This window comes from Caretta caretta, chromosome 9 (assembly GCF_965140235.1).
Source record: "Caretta caretta isolate rCarCar2 chromosome 9, rCarCar1.hap1, whole genome shotgun sequence".
NCBI classification, from domain to species: domain Eukaryota; kingdom Metazoa; phylum Chordata; order Testudines; family Cheloniidae; genus Caretta; species Caretta caretta.
The window spans coordinates 84,429,542-84,448,790 of record NC_134214.1 but is presented as its reverse complement, the minus strand read 5'-3'; the positions used below and the strand labels follow the sequence as shown (position 1 = coordinate 84,448,790).

Genomic DNA, 19,249 nt, shown 5'->3' with positions numbered 1-19,249 from the left:
CGGCTGGTGGTGTTAGGGGTGTATGTGCATTGGGGCAGGGCTGAGTCACGGAGGGGGGCTGGCTGGGGAGGTCTGAGCTATGGTCATAGGGGTTGAGTCACTGCTGTGCGGTCCTAGCGTCTGTGGACCGTGGCACCTTCCTGTCCCAACCCCTATTGCCTGGCCGTGCAGGCATTTTCCCACCCGTGGCCAGCACTCTCTTCCCAGCCACTGCTGCCTAGGGGCTGAGTGCAGCACAGGGCATGGAAAGCAGCTTCCCCAGCCAGCTTGGCAAACGGAAGCAGAGGATGCACCCACTGTAGGAGTGGCCATGTAAGGTGGAATTGAAAGCAACAGGCCTGGGGGGTGAAGGGGAGGAACAGGGGAAAGGAGATGTTGGAAGGAAAGATAATACTCCAGGAGGACCACAGGCAGCAAGAGAAGTTTTCTCCCTCCTGCTACATATAAGTTGCCCGTTACCCTGCTGCTGCCTTCTGTGTCCATCCCTCTCCCTCTTTCCTCAGAGAGGATGGCCTAGTGGCCCCTGAGTGTATCCTACTTAGGGACTTCTGGCTTGGCCCTGATTATTTAAACCACATTCTCTTCTGGCTCTAACACAGCACTAAAAAGTAGAGAGGACATTTTGACTTGACTCCCTTGATTGAAAACCACCATAGCTCCTGGGGTGACAGAATGACTTGAGTCATTTCCCCTTCTGGCTGACATCAGAGTGGTGTTGACTCTCTTCTGAGGGAAAACTTCCTCAGCATGAGGCAGTGTGGGAAACAGATGCAGAAAAGGGGAGATCCAGAAGGAATCCATGCCCAAAATAATCTGTTACAGCCAGAACAGTAGTTCATTTTCTTCTTGTATAGAAGATCAGAATCAATTTAGCAGTCATTTAGATTTCATCACTACAGGTGTAACTAGGAGTAAAGTGACTAGGATTTTGTATTTTAATTTTGTTGTGTGAAATAGTAAGAATATTTAGCTTTGATGCTCAGGATGTGCCAAATCCATTGAATTGAATTCATCTCATGGCTGATTTGTAGGTCAGGGTATCAGCTAGCTTGTGCATTCTTCACAGAGTTACACAGTGACAAACTTTGAAAGTCTTGGTTACAAGCACAACATTACTTTAACATGTCCATTTTGATCCAGTGCAACTGATTTCAGCATCACAGATTTATTATAATATCCTGCTATCAGATCTTTTAAACAGAACGAGAGAGAAAGAGAATCGTAGGATATTTCTCCTTAAACAGACTAGGACATTTGTATCCTTTGTTCATTCACCAGGCCTGAGATGCGCTACACTACTTGAAGTGTTCTGTCAACCTTTCTTTGTAACGGATAGGTAGCTGGTGTACTGTGACCACTACTTATCATGCTGACCAATACTGTCTCATTGTTTCCTTGTGCTTCCCCTGTCTGATTGTTGTATGCACCTGTTATCTCTCACGTTATAGTTAGTCCCTAAGCTCTTTGAGGTAGGGACCATCTTTTTGTTAAGTCCAATGGGGCTTGATCCATGACTAGAACCCCTAGGTGCTACCACAATACAAATAATCTGTGTTAAGTAATTATATGCTCATAATCACTACAGTATCTAAGTTCCTCTGTCTGCAATGTGTGTTTCCTCAATACCTCTGTGAGGTAGGGAAGTACCATTGCCATTTTACAGATGAGGAACTGAGGCACAGAGTGACTAAATAGCTTGCCCAAGGTCACACAGAAAGTCCTGTGGCAGAGCAGGCAATTGAAACCAGGTCTCATAAATCCCAGGCTGGTGCTCTAACCATTTTCCTTCCTCTTAAGTATGATAGTAGTCAGTAGCTATGGGGGATTCAGAGGCTGTGCGTCTCCTCCCAGCTGGGCTCTGTTCCTTCAGGAAAACTGGGAGCAGAGCCATTCAAGGAAATTGACGGGGTTCTGGGCTGGGTTTTTTGGGTTGTTGTTGGGGTTTTTGCAGTCCTGTAGATAGAGCCTTCTTTTCCATTCTCACTGAATCGCCTGGATTTGCTGCTCTGCAAAAATAAGTACTACCGTATAGCGGGAAGTGGTGGCCTAGTAAGGAAATTACGGGAAATTAAACCTAAATTATCACAAAGGAAATGTATCCACCTGACTCTCTTTTCAGCTATATTGGTGTAAATGATAGTAGTATTAACAATATTAAACCCCATGAAGATTTAGACTGGTGTAGCTGAGAGCAGAATTTGGCCCTTGGTAGCTAAGTTGCCTCAGATACATAAAAAATAAGAAAATGGAGGAAGAACAAACCTGTTGGGATAAGGGGGAAAGGAGGAGAAAGAAAAGAATGGGGATGCTGGGGTAGAAGAGAAGGGAGAAGGAGGAAAGATTAGAATAAGGTGAGAAGAGGGTGGAGAAAAGAAAGGACCCAGAGAAAAGAACAGAATGAAAGGGGGATAGAAGGGAATTAAACAATGAAGTGAGCAGGTGAAAAGAGGGCAAGCTGTTCTTTCCCTTACAAGAGAAATGAAAAAGTCACCACTTAGATGAGTCACATTTTACTGCCAAAGAGACGGTTTTTAGCATCATAATAGTGTGACTGGGAGAAACCAGACAGAACACTGTCTATTTCCTTGTCATCTTTTGATCTGTAATAATTGTTGCAGATGTGGTGGGTGATTTCACATTTCCCAAACTTTGACAGCTGTGTTTATATTGGCCAATTTATCACAGATCATTTATAACATAAGCAAGCAAGAATTACAGATATTCGTGCAGAGGAGTCAGCCCATCACATTATATTTCACCACTTCACATGGAATGTATGTGATTTGGGTTGCAGGGCATAGAAAAGTGTCAAAATGTTTAGACAGTGGGGTTAAATATAGACATCTAATTCCTTATTTAATTTACATGTTATCAGTGTTTTGAATGCAATCTTTAAGCAGAGGTATGCCATGCATACTTGCCAAGTCTCCTGAAAAAAGAACAGGAGTACTTGTGGTACCTTAGAGACTAACAAATTTATTAGAGCATAAGCTTTCGTGGGCTACAGCCCACTTCATTGGATGCATAGAATGGAACATATAGTAAGAAGATATATATATATATATATATATATATATATATATATATACAGATAAGTTGGAAGTTGCGATACAAACTGTGAGAGGCTAATTAGTTAAGATGAGCTATTATCAGCAGGAGAAAAAAACTTTTTGTAGTGATAATCAAGATGGCCCATTTAGACAGTTGACAAGAAGGTATGAGGATACTTAACTTTAGGGAAATAGATTCAATATGTATAATGACCCAGCCACTCCCAGTCTCTATTCAAACCCAAGTTAATGGTATCTAGTTTGCATATTAATTCAAGCTCAGCAGTTTCTCCTTGGAGTCTGTTTTTGAAGCTTTTCTGTTGCAAAATTGCCACCCTTAAATCTTTTACTGAGTGGCCAGAGAGGTTGCTAATTAGCCTCTCACAGTTTGTATGGCAACTTCCAACTTATCTGTATGTATGTGTCTATATATATATATATATATATATATATCTTCTTACTATATGTTCCATTCTATGCATCCAATGAACTGGGCTGTAGCCCATGAAAGCTTATGCTCCGATAAATTTGTTAGTCTCTAAGGTGCCACAAGTACTCCTGTTCTTTTTGCGGATACAGACTAACACGGCTGCTACTCTGAAACAAGTCTTCTGAAGTGATCTATAATGCTTGTCACCGGGAATGAGCATGCTGTAAAGGGTAACAAGTTCCAATTTTTGATAGAACATATTGTATAGCACCTAATTGCACTTACAGATCTGACTGTTCCTTTAAACTGAACTTGATGACCCTTTAAATCCAGTTTTTGCTGCAGTCACTTGCAAGTGGCAAGCTAGGAAAAGCCAATTTTGTTATATACAATAAAGAATCACATACACTGAAAGGATATGATCTCTTATTACTGAAAATTAAGTAACAATTCATTATAGATGAAAGGAAAAACCCTGGCATTCTGACTTGATATATTACTGTTGTCTCTTCCAAGTGCTGAAGGAAAATAAATTATGAGTTAACATTGTGTAGATGTTAGGATCTTGGGCAGAAATGCAGCAGGTAATTATTCAATTAGGATAAATGCAACACTATGGACATGGGAATAAAGAATTCAAAATACCCTATACTTTCAGTACGAAGGGCAGTATGTGCTAACTTTGGGGAAAGCTGACTTTTCTCTGCCAACTAACTGGATGTGTAAAGTGGCATTAAGGTCAAACAGGGAAAGAAACACTTCCTTCTGAAATGAGATTAGCACAGCTCATATTGGTTTGCCTGCGAACCAAGAGGGACCTGGTTTGTGTCTTGACTATGGTGTTGTGCAGGATGCATGCACACACAGTGAGCTCAGGCACCAGATGAGGGACTTCACTAATGCCATCTATTGGCAGACCCAACGCTGTCACTCATCAGGAAAGGCAAAATAAAAAGCCACTAGCTTAGTGTTTAAGGTAGAAGTCTGACTTGGCTTGGATACAAATAAAAGTGCAAAATGTGAATATTTATAGAACAAAGACTCCATTCACTCAGCTCCCCACTGCTCTCTGTCAATAGAACAGGAAACTTGCTTGTGGAAATAAGTCTCTCAACAAAATTGCTGCCATGCAACTTTTTCTGTACAACTTGGCTATCCTTAATAATGTACCCAGGGAGTGTGAAGGACAAATGAAGGGAATGCACAGTCACTTCTTGCTCTCTTACTAAACTGTCATGCATGTTGCTGACCAAACATGCAGGTTCACAGCATGACTCCCACACCTTCGGTGAAGGTGCTCCCAAAACCAGTGCTTTATATCAGACCTTCCTTTAGCCTGCAGCTGCCATGTTATTTATTAATTTGTACTACAGCCGTGCCTAAAGACCCAAATCATGGCCCCATATATCTCTGGGGACCTTGTGACTGTTCGTGTGACGTCATATCAGATTTGCAGAGCTAGTCAGTCTAGGAACATGATGAGAATTTATAAATCCGTTCCCTAAATATTTGTATTAAACTGATGGGAAGGGAGGAAAGGAAGAGCTGCCTTCAAGGGTATATTGCAGAAATTTTCAGTTTAAAGCACTAGAGATGATGCAATGTGCATTCTACCAACATTTTATTAACATCTTCTTTCTCGAATTGGGATTAGTAACTAAAACACATTGCAGATAGAAATTCGAATACATTCTAGCCCCCTTTTTAGCACATGTTATTTCAGCTGAAGTGGCAAAGCTGTCCCACAGGGAAGCAGTTGCTCCCTTCAACAGCAGTGCACACCGCACTAGGATAAAAGAAGAACCTGCAAATAGCTATGTCCTATACCAGGGGTGGCCAGCCTGAGCCTGAGAAGGAGCCAGAATTTACCAATGTACATCTCCAAAGAGCCACAGTAATACGTCAGCAGCCCCGCCATCAGCACTCCCCTCCCCCTGCACCCAGAGCCTCCCGCCCCTAGCAGCGCCGCCGATCAGCACCTCCCCCTCCCTCCCCACACCTCCTGATCAGCTGTTTCATGGCGTGCAGGAGGTTCTGGGGGGAGGGGGGAGGAGTGAGGGCACGGCAGGCTCAGGGGAAGGGGTGGAGTGGGAGAGGGCCTGTGGCAGAGCCAGGGGTTGAGCAGTGAGCACCCCCCGGCACATTGGAAGGTTGGCGCCTGTAGCTCCTGTCCCGGAGTCGGTACCTACACAAGGAGCCACATATTAGCTTCTGAAGAGCCGCATGTGGCTCTGGAGTGACAGGTTGGCCACCCGTGTTCTATACTATCTACCTGTATGGTTTCAGTTTGTAAAGTATGACGGTTCTCCAAGGAAACCAAATACTTCAGCTTGTACTATCAGTGGACTCCTGCTGTTTGAACATAGTGTCTGAATTACATGTAGACTCCTTTAGAGATGTATTTGAGAGTTCAGTAAATATGTTCTACAGTTAGGTGTATTCATAAGCTTATATTTGATATTTTAACTAGGGTTCTGCCTGGATTTGGATAGGTTTCCCCAGATGTTTTTGTAACCTAAACACAATTTGTTGCATGAACAGTTATTTCACTGTAACTTCTAATTCAGTGTGTTAGTGGAGGTACCTTTTGTCTTATAGATTCATAGATATTTAGGTCAGAAGGGACAATTATGATCATCTAGTCTGACCTCCTGCACAACGCAGGCCATAGAATTTCACCCACCCAATTTATAGAGGGTTGTCATTCATAGTATCTCAAAAACTCTGCCAGACCCAAAAGGTGAGTGCTCCTGAAGTACCTTGATTTGGTCACCAGCCAGGGGCCAAAATTTTGTTTGTTTGTCATTTGAATACTCAGTAAAACTGGTCATGGATGTGGTGCTGCCATTCAGTTCTTCAATGGAGAAGAGTGCTGGGAATGGACAACCATAAAATATGATACTTTACCAAAGGGCTATAACAGGAGGGAGAGGAAATGCAAATGCAACTTTTATTGATTCCCCTCGCCCCCCCCAATCAAGCTCCTTCCACAAGAAGCATCAAAATCTGTTAGGACAAACTTCAGAGTTTTGAAAAAATAAATCAAACAAGTATTAGCCGCTGGATATGAAGGCGTGATTAAAAAGAGAAATGATGGTGGAAATAACTTACCTGCCTGCTTCCTTTATATAGATGCCTAAGAAGGCTTTTACATTTGTTTAAAGTGGATTCCTTGCTTGACTCTTGGTAGCTGTAATCTGGATTTGGTCATGTGAAGAAAATCAAATACAGTCTCATGGGCCACCTCGAAAAAGGGGTATACATTAGGTTGGCACTTCATTAACCTGGGTCTCTGTAGCGGATAAGATTCCCTTTGAATTAATTGTTTCCCAGTTTAAAATGGTTACTTTTACTGAACCTGATTGTAAATACCTGTGAATGAAAAAACTGCAGAAAATAAGCGCATGTTAACATTTTTGCCTCTAGCCAATAAGAAGAAAGAGAAAGAGCGTCCTGAGATCTCTCTTCCTTCAGATTTTGAACATACGATTCATGTGGGGTTTGATGCAGTCACCGGGGAATTCACTGTAAGTAACCTCCATATTGCACCTTTAGTAAGTCTCCCAGTTCCTTGACAGTGAAATAGTTTTTTGCAGCCAGAAACTTCAGGTGATGACAGCAGTCAGGCTGAGAAAAAACAGACTTGTTGGATTTGGATATTTTCAGGACTTTACCTCTGATTCCGGCTGCTTCCCTTCCCTCCTCTCCTCTCCTCCCCCGCCTTCCCTCGGATTAACAGCAGAGTGCCTGTGGAAAATGAAAACTAGGAAGAACCCAGGTGCCTGCCTGGATAAGTCTTGTAAGCTATTTTGGGGCAAGAGCGCACACACATCTGGACATCTGGCCTAAGGGGCATAGTCTACCTGGCCTATAGACATCTCTAGAGCAGTGCAGAAAGCTGCAGAACAGGCATTGTGGAAGGCTGATCATTTTGTTTCAGTAAACAACCTCTGAGGTATTCCCCGTCCAAAGACTAGGTAATCAGGCAGGCTTTTAGCTTGAGTCAGGTAGTAATATAACAGCCAACTTTGCCACGTAAGATTAGTGGGAAGAGTTAACGCAATGTGTTTCAGCTCAAGTAATGGGGAAAATGAGTCTGATCCAAGCCCACTGAAGCCAATGGGAGGCTTCATTGAGCTTTGGATTGGGTCACTAGTTAGGTGTTGGAATCATTAATTAATTAGTAAGCCTAACATGATAGTGAGTTTACACTTACTTTTTCCCAGTAACTTTCCATACCTTCAGTACCCAGTGAGCTGATGGATCAGACTGTGCTATACAAACATGTTGAATGGTAGGAAGTGCTAGTGTTGATTGGCTGTGTAAATAAAACAGGCAGGATGGGACAAATCATTTTGTGGCTTGCTGGCAAATGTGCCACAAGCTTCCAAAATCTGGGCACCAAATGCAATTCTTCTGTGATTTTTGTTTTGGTTGCTGCTTCTGTTTCTTTAACATGTTTCAGGAAACTAGAACATTCCTGCTTCCCTAAATAAATAAATAAAATCAAATAATACATATAAAATGAAAGCGGTGTGTTGGCAACACCTCTTTAACAGAGAACTAGAATTGAAGAGCTTTTAGTAATTTGAAAATGTTACACTCAGAATATTTTATATTGGATTTTAAAGAATAGACATGACTTCTAAATGTGTATTTTAAAAAAATATTCTGGGCCAGATCCTGAGGTTCTTATTCAGGCAAGCCTGATTAACTTCACTGGGAATTTTCCCTAAGTAAGGCCTGGGTAGAGATTGAGTTTAGACTGCCAGATTTGGTCTTCTGCCCTTAGAAATTGCAACAAATATATCAATTTCAGAATACTTTTCTGGTATTCTCTCTACATTTTATTGTTTATCCCTCCCAGTATGTCTCTCTCTGTAACTACTTGACAGTTAACTTTAATCTTTGCTGCCATTTCTCAGTTCCACATTACATTCTGTCACTTTTTTATTTTCCTCCTTTTGTGTTTACATTTTCCATCTCTTTCTCTTCCACCTTTTCTATCCTCTTCCTTCCTTTTCTTTTGTGTTCTCTCTTCTTTTCTCTGATCCCCTTTTTCAATGTTCTCCCAGTTACTGTTCTGTTATTTCTTTCCTGTTTCTGTATTGTGCACTCCTCAGTCTGCTCTCTTTGTCTCTATTCCCTGTGCTCATTCCCTTCTGTGTTCTGGCTGGAAGAAAAGTGAAATGGATCACAATTATCTTCCCTGGTGCACCGGTAGACAATGATCCCAGTCATTTTCACTTCCCTACCAGCTGGAACAAAAAGGAGTGGAACAACAACAAAAATAAGTTTTCAGGTCTGAGGCACCCTCTGCCTGCACTTCAGAGATCAGCATTTGGATCAGTTTTAATATTGTTGCCCGCATCCATTGCGTCAAAACAGTAGGTCTGCAGCATCAGACTTCTTATTTTCACGTCTAATGCCATTGGCAGTACATTAGCACAGGCCCTGGCCTCTTATAGAAAGCAACATCTCTCTGGACAGACCCAGTTTTATATTAGTGATTTCTTTTCAGTTACTTTTTTTCCCCATTTAAATTATGGGCACTAGCTTCCTAGTGTCCAGCCACACTTTGTTGGATAATTATTTCTAAAATGATACATACTTGCTACTGAAGCATGAGAGTGCAGAAGTTAATTCAGTGGGCTGCGGCCATAAAGAGATGGCTGCGCCATCAGAATATACTTACCCCCCCCCCCAAAAGCCTGGTGATCATGAGGCTTGTTGGTATAGGCCAACTTCTGCAGTACTTAATGCAGCAAAAAGCCCATTCAAGTCAAAGGAAATGTTGCTCCATTAAGGACCACAGTTTGCCCCACAGCCACGAGCTAGTTCCAGTCACCAGATATAAGTATTGTGTTACATTTGGCTTCCCTGATTTTTCCCAACCTCGACACAAGTCTCTTGTCAGCCAAATAGTCACACGGTAAGTAAATTTTGCTGAAGGGACTGCCAATAGCTACACACCTTTTTTAAAAAAATTCCCACTGTTTAGTGATCGCACTGTCTGTGTCTCTCAAAAGTTTGGAAGTGCCATGGGAATGTGAAAATATTTTAAATTTCAAGCGATTACAGTGGTTGTCATGCCAGCCATGTCTGCTTTATGGGTTATGCGCAATGCATAGAAAAATTTCTAACACCCAATGTTAATCACGCCCGTGTCTGTATTACCTGACTGCTATTAGTTGCATCTAGAATCGGAATCAGGAACACCTGCATGGGACCCTGAGTTTTGGCTCTAAGGTTTTAGCATCAAGCTATGTTGTTACTCATGTATGCATGTTAAAACTCCATTTCACTGTGCTTGGAGCAACCATGATTGCTAAGAATTAGGGCACAAAGCACCAAATAAAATTGTTTGGAAACTGTTGGGTGGAACCATGCGTCTTTAGCTTTATATTTATTTATTTTGAAGAAGTTATTGCAATTATTTTGAGGGGAGGAAGGCTCTAGATTTGTAGCTTTTTTGTTTCATTTTGTTTTTAAAGTGAATTTTGTAAGCCATGCCTTTTAGTGAAATAGTTTCCTGACCGCCAGTTTGGAATAAAAACTGGCCCCACCCCAAATTTTTAAAGATTCTTGATTAAGATTTTAGCCAGTTGGAGGAAGTCATGGCTTTAGATCCAAGGTGACCTAAACAAATGTTTAGTGACCTAACAAATGTCTGTCCAAAGTTTCCTAGGTTTTTCACTCTGACATATACATTACTTGTATTATAGCAACACTTGTCCTTCTAATATGAAATCTGAATTCGACAACTACTTTCTCAGTTGCACTTTGTTCACTTGTGCACTGGCCAGTTATGATCTCAGGACTGGAAAAGCAATGGAAAAAGTTGCATACAGCTGTTAAAAATTGCTAAACTGGTTTTAAAAAACAGAAAAAACAGAGTAATTTTTCCAGTCACTTGCCGTGAATCCTCAGTAATATGTTTTTGTAAGGGAGGGAAAAAAAACCTGGTAAAAAGGGGGATGATGCTTCCAAACTTTGGAACAATTGTGATTTTTCTGTTTTTCCTAAGTCTGTCTTCCTGTAGCCTGTCCAGCACCTAATCTATTTGGTATTTACCTCATAATTCTCCCACTTTAGATGGGATTTTCCCCATTTTGGCCCATTGGTTTCACCTCCTTACCACCTTCTAAGTTGTCCCACATTCTGTTTTAACTTTCTTTTCTTTCTTTATTTACGTCCATTACAGCCAGATCTCTATGGCTCACAGATGTGCACAGGGAAGCTTCCAGAGGTGCGTCACAGGCCCAAAAGAAGCTTGCATCAAAGTGCTTCTTTGAGATGTCATAGCACTGCAGCAGCAGGTTCATGTGTGTGCAGTAGATTTGTTGCTTGGCTTATCCCACATTTTTGTCATTAATCCAAAACTCTGGAGGCCCATGTCACACATTGATTTGCAGAGAACTTCGTAGGAAGAAGCCATGTAAAATGTATATCTAGACTGGGGTGGCACCAAGGTTATGCATAGATGCACCTCAGGTATAGTCTTTATTCGGTAGCTCCTCTAATTCGCTGCTAGATGTTGGCTGTGTGGTAAAAGGGGAAAATTGTAGGTTCTGAAACTTAGGAAATTATACTGGATGTTTAAAGCAATTTGTCAACAATAATATTCCAATGCAAATTTGCAGCTTTCCAAGATTGGATCGATTTCCAAATGTCACCCTCCCGCCTAAGATGATTGAAAACTCATGCTAGGCTTTGGCACTTCCAGCCTGTTTTCTGAGTTCCTACTTTCTATACATTTTTAATAAACAGCATAGAGAGCTAAGGGTGCTGGAAAACGAGACTTTCCTTAGCAGCAGCAGCAGCAGCCGTGTTACAACTCAGTGTTACAATTTTTACGTTTCAATCCAAATTGTTGCCCCCTTCTCCAAACTAGAAACAACACTCCCCTGATTTAGACATACTGTACTGTCAAATAAATGTATCAGGGGAGGGGGCTAATCTTTTAATTAGAACAGCAACTATATATTTCCATTAAGCATTGAAAATCCAGTGTAAAGCTCCTAAAATACACTGTGTTGTCCACAAATATAGAGTAGTCTTGTTATGTCTGCACTTAATCACCAGGAAAACCAGCTAGGCCTTAAATCATTATTCCATGGAAGAGCAGAGTTGATTTAAAGATGAGTTTCATGCACGTTTTTTCCTGTCAGTCATAACTTTCTTTTCTTTTTTAAAAGTTGGATCCCGGTTTTAGCTCTGTATTTTGATAGAGAAGAGAATGATTACATCTACTGTGTCAGTTTCTTATTTTAAATGTAAGGCATCAATTAAAGTTTCTGAAAGTAATCTTACAGGTAGCATGGGATTCTTGGTAAGGAACTATGCTGGTTGTGGCTGCTGAATTTCCTAAATCAACATTCTTTCTACTTGGCATCCACAGGGAATTCCAGAGCAGTGGGCCAGGCTGTTACAGACCTCCAATATAACAAAACTAGAGCAAAAGAAGAATCCACAAGCTGTTTTAGATGTTCTCAAATTCTACGATTCCAAAGAGACAGTTAACAACCAGAAATACATGAGCTTTACTTCCGGAGGTAAGTTGAAGCCATGCTGTGCAAGAAACTGAAAGCCAAACTGGTTCAAAAGTAAAACAAGTGTCTTTGAAGTGCAAAGAAGTGACCAGAAAGACATTCCAATGACAAGGAAAGATCTAATATCCTGGAGTTGAATGCTGCTTCCTCCCAAAGATGCAGTTGCAAATGTGGAAGAGTAATTGGATAATCTGGTTGTTTTTGTTACTTTGTTTTCAAAATTAAATAAGAGGATTTGTGAAACAGTCACTGGCTCTTTCATTCAGAAGCCACAAATAACTAGTGATCTGCATGGGAGATGGGTGCTATGCATAAATATATGAAATGAATACAACATTTCTACTGTCATGGAGTCTCATTAGGAATCTGGATGAAGGATCAAAGAGAAGGAGGTACTTCTAGAGCCTGGAGCATCTTCATTCTGGGGATTTCATTGCAATCGAGGTGCCATAATTTGGAAGCCTCCAAATGTGACACTATCCCTGGGTTTTCTGTACATTCTGCAAGGTCACTAAGCAGCATTGAGAAAATGTTTTCAAGGAGAATAATTCTGAATTTTAGTTTATATTTTTTTCAGTGTGTTCTTTTTTTTTTCCTTGTTAGCGAAAGGAACCCTGTTGCCTGATAATAAATCATGTCTACCAAGGATGCTGAGGCTTCAGACTGGGTAGAGTGTGTGTGGCTTTAGTAATGATGTGTTCTTTTCTGTATCATGGCTCTCCTAATTATTGACACGATTCCTGCACAAAAGTGCTGTGATACAGTTAAGTCTGTAAAGACATAGCTATTATTTCCGCTAACGTGGCGTTCAAACCCAGCAGTGTGTGAGCAGCATCTGTAACTTTCTTGACCTGAAATTGTTCATCTGGTAGAGCTAATAAAAATGCCGCCATCAGTGCCAGTCGAGACAGTTACTTCCTTGAACCTGGTGGCTCAACTGAGACCCATAATTCAAAAAATTGATTGCCTGACTAACCTTCAATTTACCCCCACTAAAATAACAATGAATGCTGGAATAAGATATCAACCATGCAAAATTTCAGGCTTGTCGGAGTTTTGTGCATGTGTGTGTGTTTGCAAAAGCTAGAGGGATGATGTGTTCATAATCCGCTTTAGAAGGGAAACTGACGTACATTCTTAGGGAGTTGCTATTGTGGCTCCATAATAATAGAACAATCACAGTATGAGAGGGGTTATACTAAATCTTTTCTGTCAGAAGGTTTTGACCCCACTAGAAAGAAAAATGCGTGTATTTGCATTCTTTTTATCCACGTGACTTTATCATAAGCCTGACTTCAAACTGCCTTCCCTATTGGGGAGAGACGTGTGCCGAACCACTTCCCAGCTCTTTTGGGATAGTAAAGGGTCAAGTGAAACATGGAAAACAGACACTAAAGTAAAATGCAGACATTGCACTAAAAAAATAACCCAGATCATTCCACCACCTTGCTGTCATCTTTATAAAGTAACTGGTTTTGCCAAAGGGGTGTTGTGAATGAAATCCGACAAATTTTGGAAGAACTTGTTCTGCTGGATTCCCCAGACCAAGCTTTGTTATGAAAAGTATCTAGCCAATCTTCTTTTGCACCTTTCAGATAAGAGCGCCCACGGATACATAGCAGCCCATCCTTCGGTGAGTGTAAAAAAATAACAGCAATTTCATTTATGGTGTTTGTGTAAGTGTGGTGGAGTAAGCCATAAACTCTGAATTTTCTGGTATTTAGAATACCAGTCGCCTCCGCTGAAAGAAGTCAGACACAACATCTTTGCAGCAGTGGTATTTAGATTCCATTGGCTATTTTTAATTTTCTGTATAATACCTGACAGACAGATTAAAGTCTGGGTTTGTTGACGAGGAATTGCTTACTATTCCCAGCCCTTTATGATTTATATTCTTTAGTACAGTGTGTTATTCCAGGCTCTCTAATTACACTTTAGCGTAGTTTTTTCCATCTTAAAATAAAATCTCTACTAAATTTTTTTGCTTTTGTACTTCTGTGATTTAATTAGCTATATGACTGAACATAAAATTAGAAATTATTCAGAACTCACTGAAATAATTTGTAAGAAAGTTTTAAATATTGGTCCATTATAATTAATGCTGAATTACTGTGGAAATCCTGGAGATATATTTATGATGTACATATTAATATTGACTGAGTTTATCAGTATTAACATTATTGCATTAAATATCAATAATTAATTAGGGATTTGGCCTTTATTTTAAATTCAGTGACTCAGTTTCACAGTTAAATTTTTTAACTAAAGCCAGATCCATTATCTATAATAAAATACATTTCTGGAAGAGTACTGCAATCACATAGGAATATAATCAGTATGGCCTTCAAAAGTGGTTCCTACCAGTGGTTATGGTGTCCTTAGGAACTATAACTGTGTATCATGGGATATAACCAGTAGCAAGATACAAGCTCCTACAAGAGAATAGCCTACTCAAGGGATTCAACAGGAATCTTATATCAGAGGGAAGGTGGGAGCGCTATTGCAATACAAAGAAATCATTCAAATCCTACTAACTGAATTTCACCCAGTAATACAAGTCTGGTATTAAATATTCAGGTTATTGTATGTAGTGTAGCTTCACAATTCTAGTGTTGTCACATCAACTGTGGAACCCTTCTAGGGTATGGAAATGGTTTGTTATGGTCTGGCATCATAGAAGTGAGATTATTTTATTGCATGATTTTTTTCCAAAAATATGTAAGTTTGTAAAATATGAATTTTAAACAGGAAACTTTAGAGTCATGTGATATGCTACAGAATAATAGATACTCTTTCCCACCTAAGACAGCTCCAAACTCTGGCAAAGTTGCATGATATCATATAGTATATGGTGAATGCTTCTCTGTCCCGGTAGTTGGGTTATGCAGCATATAATTCTAAAGTTTTGACACTTTAGTAACTTGTTTTACAGGTCACCATTTTCAGTAAAATCAGTTATGCAGTGGAATAGATTCTCATGGGAGATGCAATATCACTGAATATATATTTAGGGACAAATTAATTCAGGCAGTGGTAGGAATGATGTAGTGAACTGTTCTGCAAACTATAGGGGTTTAGACTGGATGATCCATACAATCTTTTCATTGATGCCATGTACTGTACTGAAGAGAAGTGATCATCTCACAGGTTATGTGCGAGACCTGATTACTTAGAAGAAGTGTCCCCAGTCAGCTTAAGATCCTGCTTTGATAACCATGTTATTCTTTGTGTTCCTTCTCTTAACCCCCCTATAAAATTCCCTTCAGCATTTGGTAAATGTTTGATTGGATTTTTTTCCCCAGTCTATTCTTCTTCTAGCAATTCTAGCCATTAGTCCACATTTTAGGTTTAGTCGCTGGGTTTATGGTAGCTGCAGCCCCATTAATGTTATACTGCTGATTCACTGAAACCTGGCAAAGAGCAGAAATACTAAGCATTAAGCATTAGATGAAGATAAATTTGAAAAGCATCTAAACAGGAAAAAATAATATTATGCTGGGTAAAATAATAAAAAAATGAATAGCTTTTCTCTATAATGCAGAATTTCCTGTTAGACTTAATGAAGGATCCTTTGAGCTTTGAAGTGCATTAATTAGGCCTGGTCTACACTAGGGGCAGGGATCGATCTAAGATACACAACTTCAGCTACGAGAATAGCGTAGCTGAAGTCGACATATCTTAGATCGACTTAGAATCACTTCCTTTGTGTCCTCTCGCCCTGGTGGAGTTCCGGAGTCGACAGCAGAGTGATCAGGGATCGATCACTACCCGCCGATCCGGCAGGTAGTGTAGACGTGGCCTTAGTCTAACAGGTAGACTTATTAGCTTAATTAACTGTTACCATTTCTGCAAACACATTGCCAAAGCAATTAACCAGGAACTAGAGGTGATTTTCTAGCTCCTGCATCTGTTCAAGTATTGTTCTCAGTTAAATTAGTCTTTCATTAAGTATGTAAATGAATGATTTATTTGCCTTTATTTAACTTAATTCCTCTAATAATGCAGCACAGGATACAATTCACTAGCCCAAATGCTAGTATCTTACCAAGACTGGCCATGAATAAATAAGAGGCAGAGGAAAAACACCAAAATGAATTAACCAAACAATACATATATTTGTAATCATAGAAAATGAATGCACCATATGCAACTAACAACTGAGGTTTCTACAACTAAATATAAATGTAAAATTCTCTGTTATGTCTGAGTAGATTTATGCTGTACATTATTAACAAGCCTCCCATGCTGTCTTTAAACAATAAGTGAACAATCAGTTATGCTGCTCCCTTTTATCCACAGAGCACAAAAACTGCATCAGAACCCCCTTTAGCTCCCCCAGTTTCAGAAGAAGAGGATGAAGATGATGAAGAAGAAGAAGATGACAATGAACCTCCACCTGTTATTGCACCACGACCTGAGCATACAAAATCAGTAAGCTCACTAGCAGCTTTGGTTACTGTTGTCATTGTATGGTATAACTGAGAGATATATCTGTTATAATAGGAAATAGTGTATAGAGTTCCTTTTGGGTGAAGACTCAGTGTTAGAATCCTAACTACCTCTTTTAATTCCCATGAACCTACAGAAGCCAGCAGGTTCTGATTTGAAGCTTTTCGTGTAATCTTGAGCTTTTCCCATTCTGCCAATAGGTATTGTGAAACTCTGAGTTCAGTTTTTGTATTGTGTTTGTGTGTATGTAATACTATGTTATTTAAAATACAGATATATAAATGTGGACTTAGCCATGGTCAGTCGAAAGAAGGCTTACGATAGTGCTAGCTCTCCTCCTTGCTTCCTTATTGAGAGAGAGAGAAACTGAACCGATGTGATGGGGAGATGAAATGAAGAGCAAATATAGACAGTGCGATTCTGTGTCTTCTAACAGGACAAAGCATTTGTCATATTAAAAGACAGATACAGTATATAAATGTTTTCCTAATGATGGTATTCCATGCTACACAGTTGTGAATGGGAGAAGTGATCTGCGAGATTACAAATTGAAGGAGGGAATTCCACAAGATAGTGACTCTATTAAGATGTGGTCCCCATCATGAAAATAATAAGGCCTTTTATTATAACGTTGGGATCTGTCATGTCTAAATGCACTGCTATGGAGGATGAAAATACAAATCAGCTATATCCAGCTCTGCTGAATCTAACCTGATCATTGTGATTCAGCTGAGCAGACATTGGCTTTGGTGAGGTTTGCACCATGACTGCTACTCCCAGTATATTCAGACTCCTATCTTCCGACTTAATTGCTCTAAAACAAGTTTTTGTTACTATTACTCCTGTTTGTCCTACAGAGCCATCACAGGCTCTGGAGCAGTGGTGGGCAGCCTGAGGCCCGCAGGCCACATGTGACCCGCCAGCGGATTACCCTGACAGGCCACAGGTTGCCCACCACTGCTCTGGAGGATGAGCTGGATACGCTTCTGCCTCATGCATCTTCAGCAGCATTTTTAACTGAGTTCCAAAAATCTTTTTATTACAGATTGTCAAGAGATGCTCCTCCCCTGTAGTGCCTTGTACTAGCCAAACATGGCTCTGCAGAGGCCTGCCTCAGTTTCCCCTTAAAATGTCCACTTTTCCCCTGCTGGGGATCCAACTTTTTAAACCCTGCACAAAATATTTCAAAATAGAATTCAGGCCCAAAGTCTTCACCTACAGTTTCATCTGGGCCTAGCCTCTCCTCCCTGAGCGTCTGTTCTCTCTTTGAAGTTTCATTCTTTCACCCCAGTACCAAACTGGGCACAGCCTCTCTTCCCCAGGTGTCTGTCTTCTTGCTCTCCCAGCACTTCTTGCCTGGAGTTTCAGCCCAGGTCAGAAAGAGCCCAGCTTGATTCTCTGTTCCCAGGCAGTACGTGTAAATGCAGAATTTGAATCAATGAGACACAGAGCCTCACAATGTCATTTTTACAGTCACCCTTCAGAGCTTAATCAGACTATAAGCAAGTAAATGTTCCCCTCCAGGGTTTGAAACATAAAATTGCAGAACCAACAACCTAAAAATGAAACTGACTATAAATAAGGATAAAACTGACTTCATTAGTTTTCATTGTCCATGTTTTGAGAAATGCACAAAGGAAACAAACATCTTAATGTAAGTTGCCATTGGTGATAGTAAGTAAAGGAACATGATTTGTTTTTGTTTTTTTTCCAGTGACACTTAAGTTGGCAGAGTCCCTATTTATGTGTGAGATAAAATCTCATGGGGATCTATCTCCAGACCCACCTTTCTGACCACAAAATAATTTTCTGTTGCAGATCTATACTCGGTCTGTAATTGAACCTGTTGCTGCACCAGCCTTAGTTAAAGAGGCTTTGACCCCTCAGCCTGAGAACTCAAACACAAACACTTTGTACAGAAACACGGACCGGCAACGAAAAAAATCCAAGATGACGGATGAAGAGATCCTAGAGAAATTGAGTAAGTGTCCTGGCCTTACCTCTTGTTTGATAAAAGGTTGTCTCTATGTGTCCCTCCTGTATGCATGCAGAAGGAATGTCCTTATTTTAGTGTCACTGGGACACTTGGGCTTTCTTGTATACACTGCAGTTGTGCTCGATGGACAGGAAACAGAGATGGAGGGAATCCCTTCCTTCTCAGTGGACAACTGTGATTTGCCTGCCTGTGCTTTCTAATGTGCAGCAGAGAGAGAGAACATTTCTGGATAAACTGAACACTGTTGCCTAGTAACCCCTGGTGTACTGAGTCACCAACAGGTGTCCATTGGGCTGAAGAGAAAACTCATACTACACCTCTTCTACAATAGTAGCAAGTGCAGCTGGTGAACATCCCCTCCCCTCAAGGTACTTGTTAGGGGGCTTATTCCTTCACCCACTTACTTCCCTGGTCCTTCTCGCATGAACAGAGAGCAACAATACCCGAAGTCCAAAGGTGCAAACAATTCGATGTTTATTGGGGTGAACTTCCAGCAAGCATGATTCCAGTTTCCTTCCTTAGTGTCCTCCTTCCCAACTCTGACACCACAGAGCCTTACACCTCTGTCCCTGTTCCCATTCCTACCCTTAGCCAAACATGATTCCAACTTCCTTTCTCCCATTCCCTGTTCCCATTTCCCCCTTTAGCAAAACATGATTCCAATTTTCTTACCCCCATTCCCTGCTCCCATTTCCCTCACCCACATGCCCATGCCCACCCCCACCCACACCCTTCCTCATTGACTACAGATTATGTAGTAAAACTTGAGTTC

The 19,249-nt window shown here is 40.6% G+C and overlaps 1 protein-coding gene across 4 annotated transcripts in view; it reads left to right on the top strand.

The window, feature by feature from the left end:
• The window catches only part of PAK3 (p21 (RAC1) activated kinase 3), a 192,865-nt gene that overhangs the window by 140,020 nt on the left and 33,596 nt on the right, over positions 1-19,249 (top strand). For 3 of the 4 annotated variants that reach the window (XM_048864097.2, XM_048864098.2, XM_048864096.2), the window contains 5 exons: positions 6,907-7,007; positions 11,882-12,035; positions 13,628-13,665; positions 16,332-16,463; positions 18,300-18,462. In XM_048864097.2, coding sequence (XP_048720054.1) covers positions 6,907-7,007; positions 11,882-12,035; positions 13,628-13,665; positions 16,332-16,463; positions 18,300-18,462 — 588 coding nt within the window. Of the gene's footprint in view, positions 1-6,906; positions 7,008-10,684; positions 10,730-11,881; positions 12,036-13,627; positions 13,666-16,331; positions 16,464-18,299; positions 18,463-19,249 lie in introns of all 4 variants that reach the window. The other variant, XM_048864099.2, reaches the window with a different exon arrangement.